Raw genomic sequence first — 27322 nt, forward strand, 5'->3', positions numbered from 1 at the left:
TCTATACGGTGTAAATGAGATTTGTTTGGTATTTTTAAAAATTTAAGGAATTTTTTATGATACAATACATAAAAATAATTATATATAAAATGATATATAATATTAATTTTGAAACGTTCATACAATAAAAATGATTACAAAAAAACTCCATGGATTGTTATAACTGGATGAAGGGATTATTTTACATTTTTCCTGGTAAAAATCGAGTTATAAGGAAAGAATACTTTTTTCATTTATATTACTTACCCGTCACAAAAAAAAAAAAAAAAGTTTATTATTATTAAATCCTGTTTTGATTGATTCACGTTCAGATCTGAAAGATGATTGCAATGTTTTGATCTCGTCGGAAAAGTGAAGGTGAATATGAAAAATCGAGTGGTTTCGTTTTGATGTTGATGGCGACGACGACGATGATGATAATACGCATTCCCTGAACCTTGTTGTATCTTTGATTCGATGGCGTCCTCCAGCTCCGGCAAGAAGATCCAAGCTAATGCTACCGACGACGAACTCACCGAACAAGAAGAAGAAGAAGAAGAAGAAGAAGAAGAAAGTGTACGTTTTCTATTAACAAAATTACCAAATCAATTTTGTTTTTGCTTCCTCTACTTATAACGGTTTTGAAATGTTCTGATTTGTTTCCATGCGATGCAGCTCGAGCACTTCGATGATTTCACTCTTGCTTCTTCGTGGGAACGGTGTGTCTTTGTATCCCTAATATGCATTGTTCTGTGTGCTCTTTGCATGCATAGAAAGAAGATGCAATTTGTTTATTTTATTTTTAATTTGATTTAATTATGATGGTAATTGTGTTTATGTAGGTTTATTTCTGAAATAGAGGCAGTATGTCGGCTTTGGATGTCTGATGGGCCGAATAATTTATCGGTAAGTGTTGGAAATCGCAGAATTTGGCATAATTGGAATGCTGGTGGTGTCAAAAGAACCTTACTTCACAAGTTTACGTGCTTGTTTGTGAAATGATTTATTCAATTACGTTTTTGCAGTGGTTTTTTCGTTATGCGTGTTGAAAAATGAAAGTTTAATGCCATTTTCGTTTTGGATTAGAATGAACAGCTTTCGTTCTTTTTTCTTTTTTTTTGAGTTATAGAAGAAAGGTGCAGTTCTCTTGGAGGATTCTCGTGATTTGTACAAGGTGAAATCTGAAATGAAGTATGCGATGAAAACTTACTGCATGGAGTACTATTTTGAGACCAATGCAGGTGGTTATTTTCTTTCTTTTGGTTTTGGGGGGCGGGGAGGTATTGGACGGTAGGTTGACGTTTGGTATGCAATGTTTTGTACCTAGTTGATTCAGGAAAACCGGTGGACAGGAATTTTAATTTGCATGATCTGCAGTTATGTTTTGGCGTAAAGGAGTTTTTGGTATGGCTTAATGTTGCGTTTTTCCTTTCTCTGGAATTTTAATGGTTTCACTGAGGATAAGGAAGCACTTCTTGTCATGTATATCTCTAGGTGATAGCTCCTCAGAGTGCAAGTGGTGTGGTTCTTGATGCGCCAGAGGCTAGCAAGCTCTTGAGTGCTGTTGCAATTGCTTTGTCTAATTGTTCAAGGTGACTATTGTTCCTTGTTCTGTAACACTTATTGAGTAGTGAAAATTTAGAATAATTTGTGTGCAGTGGCATATTTATGCTTACTTTTATGTCTGATTGTAAATGTTAACCAAGTGTAGCTTGTTTCTCATTTATATTTGGGTTTCTGTCTTGCTCTTGTTTGTAGTTGAGAAGTTACTGTGTTGTGGGATTAAAATATTATGGTTTACTGGGTTTAAATAAAGAGATTGTTGAAATATCAAGTTTAGTTAGGTTTAGGCAACTAAAGTGAAGATTTGCTTTCTCATAACATTGGCTTCGTAGTTTATGGCCAGCATTTGTTCCAGTTCATGATCCTTCTCGCAAAGCTTATATTGGAATTCAGAGCATGGGTACTGTATTTACTAGAAGGTTTGAAGCAGATCGAATTGGTAGTCAGGTTCCAGTAAAACTTATGCATTTGGAGGGGCTGTACGAGTTATTTGTGTCTAAGTTTGTGAGTTCCTGTCCCAAGTTGTTTAATTTAATATCTACTTGATTTTTTTATGTTGGAACAAATCCATTTTTAATTCGGCATTCCCCTTCTTTGTGCTTCTATACTTTGCTCTCTTCTTTGAACTGAAGCAGATGTAGTTACTATTTAGTGCTCTGATAAAGTGGTTTACCATTTAGTCTAACCTTTTCCCTAGAGGAGAGAGAATATCTTGAGTTGAAATAAGTAAATGAATGGATAATCATCCAATAACAGGGATAATGCAATGGACAAAGTTTATTTGCCGTGCCATGGGTTCATTGGCATCGTTCTCCAATCAAAATTAGAGTTTCATCTTAGTAACCTATGCATTAAAGTTCACTATGGATTACCGAAATGAAACTCCATTTAATTGGAGAACAACACAAAAAATACCTGTAGTATTGCAACAGTTTCCTAAATTAATGTTTTTTACATTAATATTATTTGCTTGAAAAAATTGGAAATTTGTTGTGAGCTAAGAGAAAGTTATTTGTGTGGTTTATTCTTTTTTGTCTTTATTGTATTCTGGCTTGCTTTACCCAATATTTTGCTTGGAGACTTTGCATACACAATAACCTCTTCCTCATAATTTATGCTATAACTAGCATTTTTGTAAAATTTTGACTTCATGTCTGCACTGTGCTTTAAACTTTTGTCTGTAATAATTAAATTGTTTTTGATACTAAAGGCCTACTCCACATTGGATCTATCTGTTCACAATTTCAAAGTCCGATTTGCAATGAAGCTAACATTCAGAACACTTCCCTATGACGATGACTATATGAAAGATGCCAAAATTACCCAATCTGGAGAAAATCTTTCTGGTGAAACATCCAATGGGAAGCAATGGGATGATGATTGTTTTTGGAGTGAGTGGTATTCTGCAGAAGATCCTGTTAAAGGTAAATTCTAGGAAGTAGGGTAGGTAAAAGTAGCTTTAGGTTCATGCTTGGATGTTTTCATTACATAGAAGTTCTTAAGACTCAGTTACATCTTTAAATTTGTTGTAATTAGAAATGTTTGTGCGGGCATGTTGATCATAATTGACAAATAAATTGGGGATCATTTGCAAGCATGACCAAAGAATTTTAGATGCATAAAGCACCTTTAGCTCTTCTCAATAGAATAGACATCTTCTCATGTGCTTTTGCACATGTAATCTGATTGTTTTGAAATTTTATCATTGTCAATAATTAGTATTTATGATACAAATATTAACTTTTAATGGGATAGTAGTAAAATAGTCCTTATGTTGAGGCCATGTTCATGTTTTGTACATTAAGTTCTTATTGATGTACATGACCTCCCTCAACTTGGTTTGCTGGCCATGTGTTAAGTGATCTTTTCTTTTATTTTCTTTTTCCTCTTAGAAACACAGAGCGATGGCTAAGTTCATACAACTTGCATATCAGCAAAACAAAGCCTCATTAACAGCATCTATCATGAAACATAGGGATGAAACAAAGTACAGCCACATGCTACTCTCTATTTGCTAATATCAATAAAACTAGAGATATATAGTGAATTGTGATACTTACACATTCACAATAAGGTTTTCTCTATACAATGATTTTTCCTTATACAAAGACTTACATTTGGGTCTTAACTTTAGAGCTTAAACACTGGGATAATTAAGAGAAATATGTTTTGTCTCTCTTTAAAATTTTCTGCTTAACAAAGAAATAAGCTGCAAGTATGCAAACTGCGAATCACTTTGATTGGAGGGGATGATACTAGAGAGTTGCAGTGAATATTTTTCTTTATTTTCCACCTCCCTTCTGTATCTTTCCATCAAACCGTGCAATAGGCATATAACCTCTTTGACATAATAGCGTGGCTTATGAGCCATGTATTTGCTGAAGGATAAACAATATTTTGAGAATAGAAGATTATATCTGCTTTATTTGTTTTGTCTAGCCCTCAAGAAGGAACTTTGGCCTAAATTCCTTTACCTTCATTTGTCCCTTTGAGAAGTTTGTTTGGTGACTAAGGATATTTTGGTGATTTGAATTTTTTTTTTTTAATTAATAAAAGCTCTCCAAGCTTCATTATTTTCATGAAGCTCTCAGATGTCAATGCCAGTTCCATTTAATTTACGCATAAGGCTGCATGCAGGTTTTGAACTGATTGCAATATGGTCTGAGAAGATGGTTGAAAGTTCTATGGAAATGGCTGAAATGGAAAATGCCTCACCTCATGAAGCTGAGAAGTGGATGATCTCTCTAAGGTTTACTCCAAATTTTAAGTTTTTAATCTGTATAATGAAAACCAAAATTCTCATGATAACTAGTTGCTGCTTATGTTAAAATTAATTTTCTGCTGCTCAAAGTATATAATAAATAATGATGAGGTTTAATATGTGGTTCATATCACTGGCCAATTTACAACTACCCAGAATTTTCATTTTCTTCAGTATCAAATTGAATCTTTATAACACTTAAAATGGTTTGGTGGGTTCTACTTCTATGTAATCACCATCCTTTACTTTTTCCTCTTTTAAAGCTTTCCTTAAAAGTGGTATACTTTCTTGGTATAACAAAAGCACCAAGTTTTTTTTTTCCTAGTGGCAGTGACCTAGTGGCAATAAATAGATTTAGTCTGTTATTATTTTATGAAGTACAATTACTACTAAAACCAATACTCATAAATTTGACTTCTTATGCTCTTAAATAATCTATGTAAGTCAATTCTTTTTGTGATATTATTTTTATTCATATAGACTTGAAGGTTCAAGTGGGAATCGGATTGGATTTGCATCCCAGTTGCATCTTCTAGTTGATGCATTGCAAATGTCATTTGAGGCACAATTTATAGAAGATTTTGTTTCAGGTTCGAATTTTTTTAGTGCATTCTGTATAGTTTACTTATTCAGCTTGATGCTTCATTGTTAGTAATGCATTTCGGTGTATGGTTCAATATTTTTGCTTCTTGTCTGTTGCAGTTGAAAATTCAGGTTCTGATAATTTAAAATCCTCAATGGTTATACCTCCACCAACAGTTAGAGATCGTGTATTGAAAGAATTGTTTATTGAGGGTACGTAGCTTTTCCTCTTCCTTTATTTGGCTTCCATTCTGGGTGAATACTCATGTACCTCCATTGTTGTTGGTTTATCAATTGTTAAAATGTCTCATATTGGTTAAGAATATTGATAGAATACTCCTGATAAGTGTGGTTATAGAAATCATGAATCACAATTTGAATAATGTGAATGGATCTAATTCACTCACACTACGATACAAGTGAAGGGAAAATTATAGAATGGCCTGCTGAATCATCACCTGGAATGCCAGAATTATGCAAGTCAAGCAGAAAATCTTGATTCTGTTTCTGGAGGCGATTAAAAACTGCTGGATATGCAGCCACCAATCTGGTTGCCAAGTTGGGTGAAGAAGATGGCTCAATGATAATGGGCTCTGTTGTTTTAAAGTAAAAAGGCCCAAATAGAAAAGGATGTGGTTCTATTTGTCCTTTCTGAAATTTACTGTCTTTACCACAGGACCATATGATTGCTAGTGAAGTGTTACATCTTCCTTTTTTTTTTAATTGGAGGGAAACTGAATACTAGAAGTCTTTCCTTCAGTTACCATTAGAATAGAAAATTTAGTTTGCTTAGAAATAGTAATCTGATCAAAATATAAGAATTTGATTAGAACATAAACCAACTTGATCTATTTGTTATATTTAAGTTATTTGTGTTATGTTTTTTAATGTTAAAAGTCAATTTGATTTATGATTCACCATTTAAATTCTGATTCGATAACCTTGAACATATGACTTGGCCAAATCTCCTCTTTGAATCAGTTTTTGGAGTTGAGTTTGGTCCACTTCAAATCCTGCAAACTTCACCCTCCACATGTCTACTCCTAGGCATTAGAGGATGTGTGTTAAGATGTTCCATACTAATTAGAAATATGGTCAGAATACTTCTTGTGAGAATTGGCTAGTTCTTCTCCCTTAAGTTTGTTTTTGGGGTTGAGTTAGACTTGATGTGTTTCTAATATTAACCATTAGATTTGGCATCCACATCCAATCTATGATAAATCTGCTAACAGACCCAGCTACTGGCCTTGGGACATCAGAGTGAAGAAATAGCCTAAGTGTTATTTACATTTTCCAATTTGAAACTCATTATTTGAGGTTGGTGAAGAATTGCCTGAAGATTACTATCAATTGACAGAATATTTATTTTCAAGGACAGACATGGTTCATTGGGTGATTGATTATTCATTTCAAGTAAAGAATGCCAAATATAAGTGGTGGGTGGAACAATGCCAAGCACTAGAAACAAATTCTTGAAAGGAAAATTTTCCCTTGTCTCACATGAAAATGACTATAATTTGAGGGACATTTCCATTCATTTAAAGACTTCTTATTTTTCCTTTTCTTATTTTTTTTAACGTAAGGTCTATTTGATACTTCACATCATTTTGTTATGATCAGTGATATAACATCTGCATGCAGGCATACAGTTCTATGATTTCGCTGATGGACATAATAAGACTTCTCGAGCTGTAAAAGGCGCACCTCTTGGATCTCTCTTTGCACAATTTTGTTTACATTCTCTTTGGTTTGGCAACTGCAATATACGTGGTACTTACCAATAGTAATTATGGTTTGTTGTATAACCTAAACCGAATAAGAGAGTAGGAAAGTCACCTATAAGGAATTGATTTTCTGTGATGTTATTTGTACTGTATATTTTTCATTTGTATCACTTGAATTTGGTCTCTTTGTCAGCTATTGCTGTGCTTTGGATAGAGTTTGTTCGAGAGGTTAGGTGGTGCTGGGAAGAGTCACAACTATTACCCAGAATGCCAACTATTGGATCAATTGACCTTTCCACTTGTTTGATAAACCAGAAACTTCAGATGGTAATTTATTTTTATCTTTAAAAGGATTACTGAAAATCTACTAGTGTGCTTGTTTGCTTTGTATATTTTATATGAAATTTTATGTTAATTTTTTTTTCTAGAACATTATTTACTTTTCCTTTTTGCCAAAAATAAAACTTAATAGTTAATTCACTGTTTCTTTCAATTTGGAATGAATTTTCTCGTATTATTATTAGTTAGTGTATTGGGTATAGAAATATAGTTGTTTATAATTTTGATATGCACTTCCTCTACCTTAATTGCATACTGGGCTTGTGGCTAAATAAAATTCCTGGTTCCACCCCTGGATTGTTTATTATAAGAAAAACTAGAAATGATTCAGTGAACTTGGGTGTTTTGGCTTTTATATGTTATCAAGTACATTGTGATAAAATTGATGCAATTTTCTGGTTTTGTTATTCAGCTTGCTATATGCATTGACAAGAAGTGTCAGCTGAATGAAGATTATCAAGATTGTATTGGAACTATGGATCAAATGGACTCCATGAGTGAGGTCACAAACCATTTTAGTTGTTGAATTGATTATTTCTTTACTGTAGTTTATTCATTTTATAGTTTGCATTGCATTGTGAGTATTATTTGGTCTTAATTGAATTGCAGGAAGAAAGCGTAGTTGGGGATGGCTCATTCAGTGTACAAACGCCTAGTGAGGATTATTCAGGGAAAGTTGACAGGTGAACTTAGCAAGTGAGAGCCTGCTTGGTTGTTATCACCTGCATCTATCGTCTTACTTCCCATTAGATAACAATTCACTCTGTTATGGCCATTTTTTCCATTTTTTATGTCACCACTTCTGCTCTTAGCTAAATTAAATAAGTTTTCTTGTGCATATCAATATTTTTTAATTTATAGGTAAATAGAGTATACTGGTTAAATAAAGGGGGTGTCCTTTGTTCCCTTTGTTGTTTGCTTTTAGTGGTTGATTTCTTGGGTTGTATTTTAATAGGAGGATAGAGAGGGATTTGTTGACCTTGGGACTCTGTAATCAGTGCTTGTTTAGGACTATCTTCATTTTATCCAATAGCATGTTCTATAATCACTGCTTATTTAGGACTCTGATTAATGTAGGGTGACTAATAATTGACAGATGATTTTGTAATTTCCTATTATTTTGATTTTTATCATGGTAACGAAAATCATTTAGTTAGTGCAACCTTAATTTTGTTTACCTAAAGAAATATGGAATTTTGTTGTTGCCCAATTAAATTGCTCTAGTAGTCTAGTATGGCATGGTTAGGTTAGGGTTAAGGTTTAGGTTATAGCATTTTGCTGTTGAAGTGTCACAGACTTGCTCTTTTTTGCATAAATATATTGATTGAGAGTTATTACCTTCTACAATCCAATGAATGGAACTCAAAACCTAAATTTGAATGAGTGTATAGACAATCCATTTGATTATATCACTTTCTCTTTCTTTTCAATTATATGATTTATCTCTAGTTTCCATTTAGGTAAACGGTTGGTGGTGATTCTCTTATTTTCTATGTCAGAGGATTTATGACCTAGGGGGACTCCTTTTGCCTACAGCTAGGACTTAAGCTTAAAATAAGTTTTAAAGTAAAAATCTGTTCTACTTTTATTTGAAAAAAATTTCAGCTCTTGCAGTTGAGAAAAAATAGAAAAATAAAAAAGACCTTTTAATTCCTCACACTTTACTTGGTAAGTCGACTCATTGACTTCTATAAATTCAAAACTTCATTTAATTTCAAAATTTTATTCTTCTTAGTATTAAAGTTTATGAAAAATTTTAGTTTTCTCTAAAAAATTAAATAGTTATTGAGATTATCAAATCTGCATATTGTTATCTAAATGTTTTAATCACTTATAAAATATTTTTACGGTTTCGGTAACTATATCATCAACTGAAAGAAGCTTTTTAGAGTTAAAGTTAATCAAAACTTACCTAAAGTCATCAATTTCACAAAATGGTTGAATGGTCTCGCATTTTTATCAATTGATAAAGAATTTTTAGCAAACATTAATGTTAATGTTATCATTAATAATTTTGCATTTCAGAATACTCATAGAACTCATTTTTTATGATTTTTTGTATTTTTGTAGTTGATTTTAACATAGGATTTGTTTAAATGAAAGAATATTTTTTTTTTATAATTTTATTAGAAAAAATTATAGTCACTTAAAAAATGTATTATTTTAATAAAATTTAATCATATGCTTTTATTTTATTTATTATATTTTATAATTTTTTTAAAAGGTCTTAATTTCTTATTTCGCCTAGGGTTTCATAAAGGTCAAGGATGGCCCTGCCTACAGCTTTCCTCTTTAAGTCATCTCCTGTCTATGCATAACAATCTCCCCTTTTGTTTCTTTTAACAAGCAATATCAAATATTTCTTGAAAATTACTTTTTGCTGCAACCTCAAGTCAGTAATTGTGAAATTTCTGATTCTGAATATGATTTTGCTTCTAAGCTACCTTAATTTTGTTCACCTTTTAACAAATTTGGACTTTGAAGACTTTAGATATGTTCCTGAAACATTAGGTTTTTGGTCTTTGGTAGATAATAAAATAACAATATGTTGCAAGCATGCAGACCATATGAGGCATTATTACTTACGTCTTAACATGCCCTTTGTGTTCTCTGCTAAATTTGGTATCAATAATCATTAGGTTCTTCTACACTTATTTTTGTGCTTTTAATGTCATGTAGCTCGTGTGTCAAGTGTTTGCTATTAAGAATAATAATGGATTTGTACCTCAAGTTACAAATTTTATACTATAATATCCTTGGAAATGGTTCAAGTACTTTGTAGCACAAATGGTGTCTAATCCTATGCTAATGCTGCATGTTTTCAACTACTAATGTTTTACACTGTTCAGGGGAGAAAATCCTGTTAGCACAAAGCCAGGAGATGTGGATCTGTTGCATGAGAAGAAATCTTCAGACTTGATCAGGAGGGGTTCAGCTGGTATTGTTGATTCTATGATGCTTCTCAAGTCATATCAAAGTATGCATGCCCCATATACACAGGTTGTTCTTGCATCCAGGCACCATTTGGCATTTTGTCATCATTATGCGGTAGTACTTCACCAGTTTTTTAAGAATATAATCCCTTTAATCTTGATTGCTATGCTACAGGAAGCACCACTTATGACCGAAGACATGCATGAGGAGCGGCTTCAGGCTGTTGAAGCCTTTGGTGATTCATTTGTAAGCTCAAACTCATCTAGTGCATATAATGATAATAATAATAATAATAACAACAACAAAGCCTTGGACCACATAGACCTCTCACATTTCACATAGGGAGAATTGATTGAAAACAAGATGCATCTAACAATTAATTGAGGTTATATGTAAGGATTTGAATCATGTTTCAGTGGTATAAATTGAGGATATTGCCTCTTAATTATCAATGAACTTGAACCATGCCAGTGCCTGTGAATTATCAACCAGACATCACACCTTGCAGTTTTGTCCCTGTAATTCATACTTTAACTTCATACATCTTTGTCTCCTAAAGTGGTATGAATTACATGTGGATGTGATGCAGCAGCCTCTTATTGCTCAGTGTATTGTTCTACAGTCTCAAGTAATCTGCGTAACATGACGATGGATTAATATTTTGTAACTGATTACAAGTTTACAACATTGTTCCTAAAAAACATTATATTGCTTTGCTTGGGGAAGGATGATATCTATAACACCCTATCATTTCATTCACCATGATGTGTTCATTTGATCTTTCTATCCCCTAACCAATTGTATTGTTTTTGAATACCTGCATGATGCAATTTTCACATGCACACGCATATACTTAATTTTCACTTTTGGTCCATTTATTTTGGATTATGTGCAATTTTGGTCCCTCAATTATTTTATTATCTTAGTCCCTTTTTATTTTTAAAATCAAGTAAATTTGATCCCTCCATCAAATTTCTTCTACCTAACCTAAACCCTAAAATTTTCATTTTCTATCCATATATTATGGGGTTTTATGATAGATTTGGGATGTAAACTCATTTTAAAGGTCATGAATTTAGTAGAAATTTGATACAAGTTGATGATAGGTGGAATTGATTATTTTTGTGGTTGATGCTGTAGCTCTTTTAACTTTTTTGTAGAAACTATAGACATAACCATGGATTAAAATTGTCTCCTATACTATGTGATGTGAGAAATGGATAAATTCTTTGGATAGTTGAATCCTCTTACATCTGGTTGACATAGTAAAATGAAGAGACTCAGGCTCAGTTGTGGAACTTCTTATGCACAGTTATAAATACTATTATTTTTTATTAGGTCCCTTTACTTCACTTGAATATCAAATCAAATATCAATACATAAGTAGAATCAAGTCCAGAAGTTGATGGCAGTTTAAGATCTTTAGGAGACAAAGATGTATGAAGTTAAAAGTATGAATGACAGGGACAAAACTGCGAGGTGTGATGTCTGGTTGAGATTATTTATGAGGTTTTTCTTCCCTTTTCAAAAGCACTCTTAGAAAGATACACAAACGCACATTAAATATTCATCTCCTTCCTGAACTCTTTGAAGCTAAATTCTTATTTGATTAAATCATCCATATTTATGCTTGCAGATATAGAACTCCTAAATAGATGTGTTAGGATTGATATGTTTTTCCATTCTTTTTGTTGCATTGGTACTTAGCAATGCCTTTTTGATTTTATTTTTTTTTATACTTTTTTTGTCAGAATTTTTCTGCTCAGCTGGAAAAGGATATCTTAACTTCAGGTAATAACATATACATTTTGTAATCATGCCTCAAGTTCCTTTTTTGTTTTCTCTTACAAAATCTCGCCAATTCTGATTTCTGAAGCATACGCATGTGATGTTCAAAAACAATTTATATGTATACTTACACATTTACAAAAGGATCATAATATTTATAATTGGTGTAAGTAACATTTGATACTCCATTCATTAATGGAATGATATTTTTATCAATCTTATTTTTCAAAGTGTTATGTTCACCATACCCACCAAATATTTTTAAAAATTAGACATTTTATGTTGTTTTTATTTTTAACAGTATATTATATGTTAATTTTTGTAAGAGAAACTGATGAACTATAAATTGATTTTCAAATAAATTAAATTTTTCAGGTGTGGTGTGCATAATGAGACATTTTTCGAAGAAATTTTTTATAGAAGAATTCTATTTCTTCTATAAAAAAAAAAACTTGATGAATAATACGACATTACATTTGTTTTATGCTAGTGTCAGCTTATTCTGACCCACATGGAGTATACTCCTAGTAGACTTGTTTTTTCCTTTTCACTTCATAGGGCTTGATAGCACATTCAAAGATTCTGCATTATAATAATATGACCAATAATGGCTTTGTTGCTACTAGATATGTCAGCATTTAAAGCAGCAAACCCAGATGCTATTTTTGAAGATTTTATTCGGTGGCATTCACCTGGGGATTGGGTAGAGGATAATGATCCTGAGGGAAGTGGATCATCATCATTATCGTCCAATGCTCTTGACAATAAGAAGGCAAAAGAAAGTTGGTCTCCACGAGGGCAGCTTTCTAAGAGAATGTCTGAGCATGGAAATTTATGGAGAAAGCTTTGGAATAGCGCACCTGCTCTTCCTGCTTATGAACAGAAACCTCTTCTTGATCCAAAAAGAGAAGGAGAAAAAGTAAGTAATTTTGTAGAAATTTAAATTTACTTTGTTTTTGCTTTTGTTGTCTGAAAATTTTATTATTGATTGAACCTAGTGATATCATATGATCCATGTAGCTAACCTTATCTACTAAGATAAGGCTTTGTTATTTTTTGTTTTAGCTTTTGTGAAACAGATTGTTTTGCCTCTGGGAAATTTATGCTACAATAGCATTATTTTTGTTACTTTGTTTATCATGCTGACTGAACAGTCAAACCATTAAAACTTGGCATCCATTTATTCACTTTTCAGTCTAGACAAATCCAAAATGTGGATCTTAATGATAGTAGGAGGCCATGCCCCATGAATCTTACAGATTTTTCCTTGACGTAGCAGCAATCGTATTCACCGTATTGTTGGACCCATTTTTGGATTGCTTGGGATATGCTGTTCCCTCTATGTATCCCTTGTTTTCTACATAATAGATATATTCTTAATTTTCCAGGTTCTTCACTATCTCGAAACTCTACAACCACATGAATTGCTTGAGCAAATGGTATGCACTGCCTTCAGAGCCGCAGCCGACACACTAAGTCAGACTAGTTATGGAGAACTGAAACAGATGGAGACTGAGGTGCTGCAACTTTACCGAACCTTGGCATCTGCTTTGAGGCCTTTGCAAGGTATTTATTCATTAATTTTTCTCTGATGTGGAAAAGGATAGTTTTTAACCTATTTCCATTTTGTTGCAGTAAATCGCTTGTCTGCAGACAGTGAAACGTTTGAAGACTTACGACGACTAACCGTTGCTTTTGAACGTGTTGAGAAATTATTGACTTTTGCAGCTTCTCTTCATCGCAAGCTCATACAAGCGCCACGCCTCTCCAGAGAAATTTTCACTGGTTACTACAATTTTTATATTCAAACAACGGGAACAGGCTTGACAGAGGACATTGCTGAAAAGGTGAAATGCTTATATGCCTTGAAATACCTTGTTTTGATTTGGCTCATGTTCCTGACCATTGAACTGACATGTATCCTCTATCCTTCGTGCGTTTTTGCTTAGGAATTTGACAAGAAACATGAAGTGAGGAACAATGAGAGGAAAGTGTTGTCAAATATGTTTGTTCCTCCAACCGCTAACCAGTCTTGGAGAAAGGTTTTGAGCATGGGCAATCTCCTCAATGGTCATGAACCGATCCTCAGAGAGATTATTTTTTGGCTGCGTGATAGAGTGAATTCTAATCACTATGCAGCTCGTAGTGGTAGTATTTCTCAACAAGAAATTGAAACTTATAGAATGTATATATGTGGAACGTCAAATGACCTACGTGTAGCTCTTTCTGTTGTCTCGTGTGATTAATATTATGGTGTTTATTTATTACAATTATGATTATATCGCATCTGGTTCTTTAATTTTATCATTAGCAAATGCTCCTCGCAGAACTGAATCCAACCATAAAATGGAAATGGTTGGTTGAATTCTAAGAAGAGGGATCAAAGTGTAATTGAAACTTTAAATATACTTTATATTCATTTTTTAACCTAAACTGGAAGCTTATCTCTTTTACCAGAGATTGCCCAGGGTTCTACTATACCATTATTTGTATAAAAAAAATTTATTTAGGGGCATAAAAGAAATATAATACTTTCTTCATTTAGTTGCTTAAGAGGATTTAAATTATTTTTAATTAAATACTAAAATTAATGGAAAAAATGAACAAATTAAAACATCTTTTTAAAAATATCTCAAATGCCAAATTTCCAATTATAGGTGTTGATATAGTCCGGTGTAGGTCATTTGGGTCAGTCAGTTGGGTTGAGTTTAAGTTTGAACTGAGGGGTTTGGAAGAGTTGGAATTGATTTATGAAACAAAGTTAGATATTTTCTTTTATGAAAACAACTTACTAAAATAAGTTATTGGCAATATTCATCAAAATAAATTTTTATAGCATATTTATGACATTCTCATGTGATAAAGAAATTGATTGAACAAACACTGTATGTAGTCAACATATCCATAGCCTAATGATATTTTGAATTGATAAGTTGTTAGTTTATGTGAGTTACAAACCATTTGAACTCACTAGTTCACACATTCGTTATTAATTTGTATAATAGAAGTTTTTAAATACTAATTTTTAATTAATTATTTAATTATATTTTAATTAAAAATATAATTTATTGTAATAAAATTTTAAAATAATTAAAATATGGATTTTTTTAAAAAAATATTGAGGTAAATTTATTATAAAAAAAGCTTAATATTTATAACAGTTAATTACGACATTTATGGATTTTCATTATAGCTTAGTCCAGTATGAGCTAGTCATTACTGGGGTGGGCTGGATCAAATGTTTGGGCTAATGAAACTTAATATTTGCATGAGAAATGATATATACACAAAATTTTCGCATCATTCTTATAGAATAAAATAAGAAAACCAATCAACCTAACATATATTTTTTTTCTTCAATTTTTTAATGGCCCAAACAAGTAAAGTGTAAAAATGATATAAGATTTTGATATGCAAATATCATTTTTGTTTCCATACTTGCATTTATGAGTTGCATAATATTCAAATGTACCTCACATCACTCAAATACTAAATTACGATTTATATAAAATTTGATTTTTTAATCATAAATTAAGTATTTTATTTTCCAAATATATTTATTAGTTGTGGACCAACATTCAACTTAGCAAAATAGGATTAAAGTCAAATTAAATGAACTGTTTAATTCAACTTATTTTTAAAAAGACAAATACTTATATTTACTAATTTTTTTAGAGTTTTAAGAAAACAAGTGATTATTTATGTAAAAATAATCTCTACTAAATTCAGTCCATGAGCTGTTTATTAAAGGAATATAGATGAATTAGGTTTTCTCATGTTTTTATAGGAGTCAATTAGTGTACTAATTACTTAACTCAAATGACTCGTAATACACGTGATAATTTTTGTGTTGTTAATCTAGTCCCATCCTTTTTATTCCTTTCTTTAAGATGGACTTCTTGGATTTAGATCTCTTAAAATTATTTTAGTATTTCTTGTTGGTTTTGGATTTTTAGTCTCCTTTAATATTAAAAAAAAAGACTTAAATAAAAAAAATTGTGCTATTAATAGTATCCATAGATTCTGACTTAATGATAAGCATTTAATTTAATTGACACGCACTCACACACATAGTAATAAGCAATTAATCTAACAATATTAATATAAAAATTTGAAATGTTATTTTAACTATAACTAAGCTATTCTTACATGACTTACAACATCAAAATTAATTTATTTATAATAAATAAATAAAATTTGAAGTCTGTAACGAATCAAATATTTTGTTTATAATTATTAACCTATATAAAAACTCTTGTTGACATTTTAATAACGAAAAAGGCGGCGCAACAATTGACGAACGTCAATCAAATAACAGCATATGGGAAAAATATATATAATGATTGATGTCATTCGAATTTCATTAACAAGTACAAGGAAAAAATGTTTCGGTGTCTATATAGAAATAAAAAATAATACATAATAGATAATATAATGTAATAAAAATAAAAAAAGTTGTTAAATAAATATTGATACCGTTTAACTATTTATAAATTAAAACTGTAAATAAAGCTATAAAAAAATTTATAATTATTTAATCCAACCATTTTTTTCTCTATGTGAAAAGGAAACCTGAATTTTATAAAAATACTTGCAAGTTTTTCTTATGAGCTTTTTAAAATTTAAATAAAATTTACAAATAAAAAATAGAGGAAATTTTAAAATATTTTAATTATTAACATGAATATTCTATTATATTGAATAAAACTAAATTAAAGTTTTAAAATATTAACACAACTTGTCATAAAATTTTTGCACTTTGTATAACGGGTTCGAGCTACTCGTGAATGTTAGTCAGAAATTTTCTCTTAAGTGCCCAGCAAAATGGTACACAAACACGAGGTTAACCTAGAACATTAATTATTAATAGTAGTTAACCATGGATATTATCATGTTTAGCCTAGAATCTTTCTGGGTTTTCCCTCAGTAGCCATATTAGGTTTTTCTAAATCTTATATATGATAAACAGATTGATTTTATTCTCAGCAATGCATCACGAGATGAGAATCAGAGACCCACTTGTTGAGATAAATATTAATAATAGAACAAATGTGCCATTCAAAGTAGTTTTGTCATTCATTGATGCAGAAAACAAAAATAGTTTTGAAGAATAATGCTTGTCAGGCAAGTTGGTACAACTTGATTGAATGGATAACGAGTATGTTTGTTTTAACATTTTGCATTAATCAAATTTTGGTTAATGTGTTCATTAATGTCATTTTTCTTTATAATAAAAAATTTATTCACTAATGGGAATGAACATCATACAAATAAATAAATTTAAATTCTGTCGTGTTGATAAGTAACACAATATGATCGTATTAGAGAAAAAAATATTAAATAAAACTCAAATCAAAGTTGTAAGTTTTATTAAGAAGTCTAAATTTAAAACAAATCGAGCTTAAATCTTAAGCACGAATCAATAATGTCTCTTAGTTAAGTTAATTGTGATTTGGAATTGGATCTACTTTTTCCGTACTGATTAGGATATGATCTAATAACCACACAGATATATTATCCAAAGAATCGTTAAAAGCCCAATTAAATAGAAGTGACAAGCTCAAATTTAGATATTTAATTTGATTTTCTAAAGTACGAAACTTAAGATGATAAGGTTTTTTAACTGAGTAATACTGTTGTATAATAAAAAATGTAACTTATACTATTTTTCATACTTTAATTATAATACCTTTGAAAAAGAGGATGGTAGGCTTAGAAAATAAAGCACATATCATGATTTTAATTAAAAAAATAATATGCTTTAATTATCATTTGTCACTTTACTATTTTGTGTTCTGAACACGCTAAGAATTTAAAGTAAAAATGAACTGAACCTGATTCACGTTTAGAATTAAATATTTAGTGTATAAAATTTGTTAAATTAGACATTTATAAGAAACTCAATATTAAGACTGAATAGACTTCAATATTATATTAAAATTTGACTTTTATTTTGTTGAAGGATAGTTAGTCATCTTTGTATAATGAATAAGGCTTAATTTTTAATTATATAAGGGAAACTTTGTTAAGAAAATTATACCTACTTTAATAATCTTTAAATTTTAAAAGGGATTAGTTTTGACTGTTATTGAAAATATCCTTAGTGTAGAGTTAAAAAAATTAAAATTTATGATTTATATTATTATGAATTCACTTGCAATATTCTCTTTCGCTTGGGTGAAAGAATAAAAAGTAGTTTAAAACACTCATTCTTATCCATAAAAAATGTGTTATTGGCTTGGCTTTCAATAATAAATATTAAATGGTCCATTAAATTTGGTCCTTTTGACCCATAGAAGGTGAGAGTTAATGCGCTAAGCAACCTTTTGAATTCTATGAAAGCAACTTTTATTGTACAATGCAGTATTCTCGACCTCATGCTATTGAAAGAACAGAAGTGTTAGAAATATATTTTTATCACATTTCTAATATATTTTCAATTATTTATTAAAAATATAAAATTTTTAAAAAATTATCAAATTAGAAACAAGAAAGCATGAAACTTGTCTGGTTTTATAATTTTTAATAAATTTTTATGATTAAAAATGTGAGATAAAAATGTATTTGATAATATATTATTAATTTTAAATAAATAATAATAATTTAATAAAAAGAAAAATTTAGGCTCAATAAAATTTTTACTTTTATTATTATAATTATTTAACGAAGATTAAAGTTTTATATTTACAATATAAAAGTAATACATCGAATAAAACTCCATTATTGTTTGAAAGATAATATTAAAAATAATACAATACTCTCTCTAGTCTTATTTATAAGAAATAAAAGTAAATATTTTTTTAGTTTTAATTATAAGAAACATGAGATATATTTGAAATATATTAATTATTAATTTTTTTATTATTAAATATGTGTTTATGAGTTAATGACTACACTAACTATATTGTTTGATATTAGAAGTATTTTTGAGATAAAATTTATATTTATAAAAAAATATAATTGAATTAATTACTTTTTTTAGTCTAATAACCTAATCTTTTAATTGCTTATTGGTAAATGGTTGTGACCATGTGTTAATTGTTCTAGTTTATTGTAGGTGTGGATGCTGGAAGCTAGATATGGCAGACTAGCTTATGCTATTCAACGTCCATTAGTTCACAACAAATGTTCTTTGCAGTGACGTGATTTGTTAAAGGTTATTCATCAAGAAAATTCATGGTTGGATGAGAAGTTAGATAGGAATGTGGGGGCAGATTTGCACACTCTTTTTTAGAGAGATAAGTGGGTAGGTGAAGTGCGATTATGTGAAGCATTTTCACGATTATTTGCGGTGGCAAGAAATGTTGAATCTTGTGTATTGGAGAATGATTTTCATGATAGCAGAGTTTGGGATGTTAGTTAGTGAAGATAACTCTTTTAACATGATATTTCAAGCTTTAATCTTTTGTTAGAGCTTGTCGCTGGAGTTTCTATTAAGGTACAACAAGAAGATAAATAAGTATAGAAGATAGATTTTTCAGGTTGTTATTCAGTGCAATCTACATATTCATGGCTATTTGAACTTTTTGGTGGTCCTACTAATGTAAATTAATGTACGGTAGACGCCTTGCAAAGGTTATGGAAAGGGATTCTCCCTTTTAAGTGTCTAGTATTTTTTTGGCAATTGTTGTTAAATGCACTTCCTTATAAAAGTTTGTTGATTGATCGTAGTGTTCAAATTGATGATATAACTTGTTTCTTTTGTCATGATTTGGAAGAAATTTTAACTCATTTGTTTTTAACGTGTTCAGTTTCATTCCAAATCTAGTATTTTACGGCGCGTTAGCTTGGATTATCACTAATTTTACCTTCAGATTTATCAACTCACTTGCTTTCCTGAGTTGGTGTTGGTTGTAGTAAAAGAGAAGGGATGTGTTTATTAATTGTTTGGGTAAATACAATGTGGTCTTTGTAGTTACATAGAAATAGAATAGTATTTTTCAATAGTGTTTTATATGAGAAGGAAGTCATAGATTCTATTATTCTGAAGTCTTGAAAATGACTATCACTTGTTAGTAAGGGAAAAACTATTTTATTAGCAGATTAGTATCTGAACCTACGAAATTGTTTTCATTTTAACTTTACATGAGTATGTTTCTAGTTTTTATTTTTTTGAATAAGTATGATTTTTTTTCTTTATATATATATATGGATTTTGAATTCTCCTTGAACTTTCTCTAATAATATATATTTTGCTTATCGAAAAAAAAACTTAATCTTATATTTCTTATAAATAAGATTGAAGAGAGTAAAAGATAACATTAAACATTAGCACATATTATTCAAGTAAAATTTCAATTTTAAATATATATATATATATATATATATATATATATATGAGAAGGATATTTTTATACTAGTGTAAGTCTAAAAATTCTTACATTCAATCTGAACCTTTCATTTAACTTAAATCTAACGGGTTATAATTTATTACTTCATTGGCCATTAGATTTAAGTTAAATGAAAGACTCAGATTGAGTGTAAGAGTTTTTAAACTTACACCGATATAAAAAGATCTTATTCCATATATATATATATATATATATATTAAAAGTCTCAAACCTGTAAAATTTATTTAGATATTCTTTTAAGGAGTAGAAAAAATGAGAAAATAACAATCCTGTCCGTGTTGTCCAAGGTTTATATACATTTCATTTCATTTATTTTTATATCTTTCTCTCTTATTATATATCACGTTACACTGTTCCGTAGCAGTGTGAGGATGAGGAAGAAAATTAGGGTGGTCCATTAGTAAGGCTACACAATTTGGAGAGTGCCCATAATGGAGTCCATGTTAAATAAGTTCGTGTGAAAGACGTTAATGTTTATATTTTTTTATTTTAAAAAATGTTAAGATTTAGCTTTTAATAAAGTATTTTTTTATTAACTTCTAATGGTTAAGTTGAATTGGTTGACAAAAGTTTAATTTAATGTATGTTTGATGTAACACATTATTATCCTAACTACTTAATCGCTATATAGTATTTAAAAAATAATAATTCTATAAGAGTTTAATTTCTAAGAAATGAAGTAAGTAAAAAATTAGTCTATCTTTAAACCTTTTTTATTAAATGTTAAATTAGTTAATAAAAGTTTAATTTAACATTGTTTAATATATTTTTATCATAATCAATACATTATTAAGATTTTTTTAATTATATCTCTCTTTTATTTATATATATATATATATATATATATATATATATTTGTTAAACATTAACATTTTATTAAGGACAACTTTAGAGTACAAGAGATATTTTAACCCATTATAACTCTAAAAATAATTAATAATACGTATCAATGAATTATTAATCTAATTCATATATACAATTGATCTTTTCATAAGTCTTTGTTGCTAGCCACTCTTAAAAATGATACTTAATAAAGTTAAATATTTCACTAGCATTTAATACATTATTATTGAAGATAATATTATTCTACTAAAATTAAATTATCTATATTACTACAAACTATACTGTTACAACTCCTTTTCATTTCATATATGCTTAATAATGTCATGTACAAATTTTTACATAAGCATAAATTGGCATAAATTGATACCAAACTATTAAAACATCATATACTACAATTTCATAAAGACACTGCAATAAAAAAAATGTAATATGTTCTTTATTTGTATTAATGTTATATATATATATATATATATATATAGAAAAGAATCTAAATAAAAGAAATAAAGACAAAACAAACAACAAATCCCTAGATATACAAAATGAGTCACATTCTACCTTAATAAAGGTAATAAAAAACTTAGAGCTTATTAAGAAAAATACAATTTTTTTATTTATAGTGAGTTAATTTAGCTAAATGATTAATATAATGATTCATTCCTCTAAAAATATGATTAATTTTAATTAAAAAATTATTTCTTTAAGCAACATATGTGAATGATATTGATTAAAATAAAATAATAAAATAAAGAGATAGTTAATCGCATTTTTTAATAGCTCATAATTCTATTAAAATCCTTGTAAAATAATCTAAATAATTGATGAAGTCATTAACAAAGTTGTCATATAGTTAGTTTAGTATAAAAGGGTTAACAAAATTTTTGTAAAATAAAATAAAAATTATCAACTCATAATTTTTAAATAGTTACTTAAAAAATAATGTTCTAATTATTCTTGTTATCAATTTTTCTTAATAGATTCAAATTAAACCAATTATTGAGGCAAAAAATAGTTGATATTGTTTAGTCATGATTTTAAGTAGTCATTAGAATTTGTATCACATTCCCAACATTTATGCTCTGATTAAAATAGTAACATGGTTAATAATTAACACACATGATAATGACAAATTAAAACTCCATTAATCTACTTAGCATTTAAAAGTAAGAGGTTAATAACACAACTAGTTTATTTATTAAAGACTTAATTCTAACTGATATTTTTAATAACAAATTATAAACACAACAACATTTATAGAATTTAAAAATTTATTTAAATTAATATTTTTAAATATTATTATATACTTCTAATACGATCTAAATCAAACATGATTATCTTTAATAGTTGAAATAAAAAATAATATATTCTCCAAAGATAAATGCATGTTGCTTGTTTGACTTTTATTAATTAAAAATTTTAATATTTGTAAGCTATTCAATATTATATATAATTTTTAATAAAGTATTAATATATATAATTTTTTATTACATATAATGTTATACAAATTGAAAATTTCATAAAAATATTATTTGAAGGCATATAATTAAATAGGGTCTTGGTGTGGACCGTTATGTATAGATCCGTAACACTGTGACTGGGGAGAGGAAGATAATTGGTGTGGTCCATTATTAAGGCTACACAGAATGGACATAACAATTACTGTTATAGACAATAGTCTATAGCATCAGTTATAGCTCTCCTAACCATCCCCTTTTCATCATTTATCTCAATAGACTATAGGGTACAATTTTATTATTGTTAGTCGTTTAAATTTAATTTTAAAGACTGAAATTAATAAAATTATAAAAAATTCTTATACTGGTGGAAAAATACTTGTATATGCTTTTAAAATACTGCTTTATATATAAAAGCTGGATAGAATACAAAAATTATCAATAAATACATATTTTAATAGCATAAAAGTTTATTTAATTATAAAAATTATAAGAAAACATAGTTAATAAATTTAAAATAATTTTATTTAAAAGTATAATAATAACATTTTTATAATTTTTATATATTTTAGATTTAATTAAGTATCTTATTTTTACAAATATTGTATAATTTTAACTTAGTTCTAATAATTATTTTGTGAAGATATAATTTCTATTTTTTTAGAAATTATTGTTTAGTCGTTTTTGGTGACATCTGCTGAGCTTTCATTTGGATCATATAAAATAATAATTTGTAAAAAAAAAGTGTGAATTATATCACGATAAAATATTTTATATAAATTAAATTTAAATTGAATAATTTTTATAAAAAGTAAATACTTAATTCAACCTATATTTGAACGTAATTTTAATTAAGATTATTTGTTGAATTTACAATAGAGCTATAAAAACATCTATTAGTAATACTCAACTCTTTAAGTTTTCATAGCTACTATTTTTATATTTACTTTTTATTGTCTTTTTATCGCTCTCTTTATTTTTATTATATTACTTATCATTTTACATTTTCTTTTCATCAGCTCGTTTTTAAGGGTCAACCTGTCATTTTGTACGATAAAAACCCTCCAACTATTCGGCACGTGCCAATATCTTTATGAAACGTGGTGCTGCTTAGTTTACTAATTTTTCTAAATATTATTCGATTGTTGCATTATGTCTTACGTGTTCAGGCAGTTTGATATAAAATATTCATATACTTATTGTCTATTTAGTCTAGTTAACTTATATCACAAATCTTATATAAAATATTTTGGCTTAAATATATTTTAATTATTTATAAATATAATTTATTTTAAATTATTATTAGTTAAATTTTTTTATTTTATTATCTAATTAATTTTTTTTTAATTTTATATCTTACATTAACTTCTGTTAATTAAACCCTAAGGTGACTTATAATTTGCCACATCACCTCAATCTCTCTCCTATATCTAATCTTGAATTTACACATGATGAATGTTTTCATTACCTCTAAATAGAACTTATTTTAAATTACTATTTATTAAATTTTATTTTTTCATTTTAATACTTAACTATTTTTTTTAATTTTGTACTTTACATTAACTTTCGTCAATTAAATAATAACATAGTTCACAGTTTATCATGTTACTCTCAATCTCTCTCCTCCACTTAACTTTTAAATTTTTACATTACAAATTCACCTTTAAAAAAAAATTAAAATTCAAGCATGCAGTATTTCAACTTTAAAAATGTTGAAAGAAAGAACGCTTAAGTCATAAATTGATAATTAAAAATATTTTTTGAAAAGATATATTTTTTCTCAACCACGTCACCATTACAAAGGTAATATCAGGTACAAAATTAAAAAAAAATAAATATTAAAAAAATTAATAAATAGTAATTTAAAATAAGTTATATTTAGAGGTAGTTAAAATATTCATGACGTAAAAATTTAAGGATAAAATAGAAGAGAGAGATTAAGGTGACGTTACCCTTTAACTAACAAAGTTAGTGTTATATACAAAATAAAAAAAAAAATAGTTAGGTAATAAAATGAAAAAATATATACAATAATTTAAAACAAATCTTATTTAGAGATAATTAAAATATGTTTAAACCAAATATTTTTTCAATAAAAGTATTACGATTATGACTTTTATATATTCAACGACATAAAAATGTCATATATATAAATTATATCACTGTTTATTTATTTACACTTATTTCACACCAATATAACCGCATGAGACGATTATTAATAAAAAATATTAATAATTAGAATTATGCTTTTTTAAAGAAAAAAGCTATAAATTTTGTCTTTATTAGTATTTTAATTATGTAATGTTGATTCTTATTTTAATTTTGATTTGATTTTTAATTTTTTATTCCTTAATTTATAAAATATTTTTAAAAGGAATATTTTATTTATAAAAATTAGTTTTATTAAAAAATATTATTTATTTTCTCCCTCTCTGAATTTAATAAAAAATATAATATATTCTAATGAATTTTTTATCTCCTTTTTCTTTTTCTTTTTTTTTTACTTTCTTCCTTAGATATTCATGACAAAAAAACTCTACATTTTGACGATTTTTTTTTTCTCTTTTTATCCTTTATTAAGTTTTTTATAACATATTTTTTCTTGTGAATTCGGACAAAAGTTTTCATTTCAACGAGTACATAAATGTTTTTATAAAACATATTTACAATACATTCTAGATTTAATCAATAAAGCTCTTCTTTATTATAGGTGATTTTATCAAGAAAAATATTAATATTAGTTTTTATAATTAATATTAAGTGTCGACAAAAGTTATTAAAAGATAAATCTTTATTATGTTATAAATATAATAAATAAATTTTAATAAAATTTATTACTAATAAATATTTAAAGTTAACTTGTAAGAATTAATATTGACAATAGCGAGAATAAAATTATTATACATGGTAGTTATTTCTAAAAATTATATTTTATCAATTAACTATAATAATTTATTTATTTAAAATTTAATACATAATCATCATAAATATATCGTCTTATTCAATAATTGATTATTGTTTTTTTATAGGCAAAACAAATCTTATTAAAAAGAGTTCAAGGGGAACTCAAAACCCATATACACAAAAAATTAATTACTCAGAGAAATAAAAAGCAAAAATATACTTATGCAAAATTAAGACAGATGCAATTTCGTGGGTTCAAATACCAATCAGCTAACATAATAGTTTCTCCCTTACTAACAAGTGATAATCATTTCCAGGATCTCAGAATAATAGAATCTAGGACTTCCCTCTCATCCAAAATACCATTGGAAAATATAATTCTATTTCTATGCAACCACAAAGACCACATTGTATTTACCCAAATAATTAATAAGCATATTCCTTCTCTTTTACTACAGTCAACACCAACCCAAGAAAGCAAGTGAGTTGATAAATCTGAAGGCAAAACCAGTGAGAATCCAAGCCAACGCGCAGTAAAGTACCAGATTTGAGATGAAACTGAGCATGTTAAAAATAAATGAGTTGGAAGTTTTTCCAAACCATGACAGAAACAAACAAGTTATATCATCAATTTGAACACCACGATCAATCAGTAAACATTTACAAGGAAGTGCATTCAACAACAATTGCCAAGAAAAAACTGGACACTTAAGAGGGATCTTCCCTCTCCATAGCCTTTGCCAATAATTGAATTAACAAAATTTAACTATATGTACTCTGTTAATAAGATTATTTTATAAATTCTCATCGAGTATGAATTCAAATATGAAATTGAAAATGCTACTTCTACTCACTCTATGTTAATATTTTGAGAAGTTTTTTTTAACCTTTTTATATATATTATATTATTTTCTTTATATAAAACAGTCAATAATTAAACGTGATAACTTATTTCTTAAAGCTTTCTCTGTCTCCCTCACGAAGATAGGAAAGGATCACTAATTTCAGAGTTCCCTGATTTAGCATTTTTTGAAATAAGTTATATTTTTAATATATAGAAATAAGCGTTTTTAATATATGGTTTTAATAAAATACAAATTTAATTCTTTAATTAATATCTTAAGATTATTGATTAGCTTTTTTCTATATTTTTCTGCTAAACATTTGACATTAAACATGAGACGAATCCCGTTTAAAATATTAAGACTACATTGGTTATGAAATGACGTATGTGATTTTACTCGCACAGTTACTTTTGCTTACCTGCAAATTGCTTTCCATGAAATCCATGCAAGACCCATAAAATAATGTATGCTTTACACATTATTTTGTTGATTCTACGTGAATCTTAATGAATAACAAAGCGTATATTCCTTTCGTTCTCTTTATAAAGAATAAGAATTATTTAATTATAAAAATAATACCACATTTTAAAACATGTTAATTATTAATTTTTATATTTTTATTTAGCATAATATTTATGTAAACGAGTTATACTATACTTATTTATTATTCTTATAAGTGAATATATTTATGAATTATTTCTTTTTACTTCTTATTATTATAATATTTTAAAAAGTACTATAAATTTATGATATAATTATTTATTATTAATTTTAATAAATTAATAAATTACTTATTTATAAAAATACTGAATAAAACATTAATAACATTTGTTAAAAAGATATAGCGTTATACGAAAAATAATTAAAACTTAAGTACGCATATAGTCATTAAAAAATTGCTGTTTTCTTTGTCTTTATCTTTTTTTTTTTCTTAAGTCTCTTACCGGAGATTTAAGGTATGTTTGAATAATAATTTAATTAAACATTTATTCAATATATTGTTATCACATAAATAGTTTAATCATATCATAAATTTAATAAAAAATTATAAATAATTTATAAAATATATATGTTATTTTTATATTTAAGTTTTCTCGTAAAATCTTTCAAACATAATTTTTAAGGACTAGTAAAAAGGAATGTATTTTAAATAAAACTAATTTTAAAAAAAATTTAAGTGTGGCATTTAAATATTTGTAATCAATAATAAAAAATTACTTCAATAATCTATATAATAAACATAAAAATTAAAAATAAA

General features: G+C 27.8%; 1 protein-coding gene across 1 annotated transcript; it reads left to right on the top strand.

Annotated features, from left to right (window-relative positions):
• The first annotated feature begins 273 nt into the window (after positions 1-273).
• Positions 274-13949, top strand: LOC113851637 (rab3 GTPase-activating protein catalytic subunit). The gene is made up of 22 exons (XM_027482178.1): positions 274-555; positions 655-698; positions 822-885; positions 1109-1220; positions 1307-1383; positions 1474-1571; positions 1875-2046; positions 2753-2966; positions 4180-4291; positions 4784-4893; positions 5006-5098; positions 6527-6655; positions 6803-6936; positions 7361-7450; positions 7558-7631; positions 9798-9948; positions 10057-10128; positions 11634-11673; positions 12297-12589; positions 13059-13236; positions 13306-13517; positions 13620-13949. The coding sequence occupies exons 1-22, from the start codon at positions 457-459 to the stop codon at positions 13914-13916; spliced, it is 2865 nt and encodes a 954-aa protein (XP_027337979.1). The 5' UTR covers positions 274-456; the 3' UTR covers positions 13917-13949.
• The last annotated feature ends 13373 nt before the right edge of the window (positions 13950-27322 follow it).

This window comes from Abrus precatorius, unplaced genomic scaffold (genome assembly GCF_003935025.1).
Source record: "Abrus precatorius isolate BTA unplaced genomic scaffold, Abrus_2018 Scaffold9, whole genome shotgun sequence".
NCBI classification, from domain to species: domain Eukaryota; kingdom Viridiplantae; phylum Streptophyta; class Magnoliopsida; order Fabales; family Fabaceae; genus Abrus; species Abrus precatorius.

What these genes read in the sequence shown, in the direction of transcription:
- LOC113851637 (XM_027482178.1), top strand. Translation starts at nt 457, where the DNA reads ATGGCGTCCTCCAGCTCCGGCAAGAAGATCCAAGCTAATGCTACCGAC. An exon ending in AAAGGATATCTTAACTTCAG is followed by an intron (nt 11,674 to 12,296) that starts GTAATAACATAT and finishes TGTTGCTACTAG; the next exon opens with ATATGTCAGCATTTAAAGCA. An exon ending in TGCTTTGAGGCCTTTGCAAG is followed by an intron (nt 13,237 to 13,305) that starts GTATTTATTCAT and finishes ATTTTGTTGCAG; the next exon opens with TAAATCGCTTGTCTGCAGAC.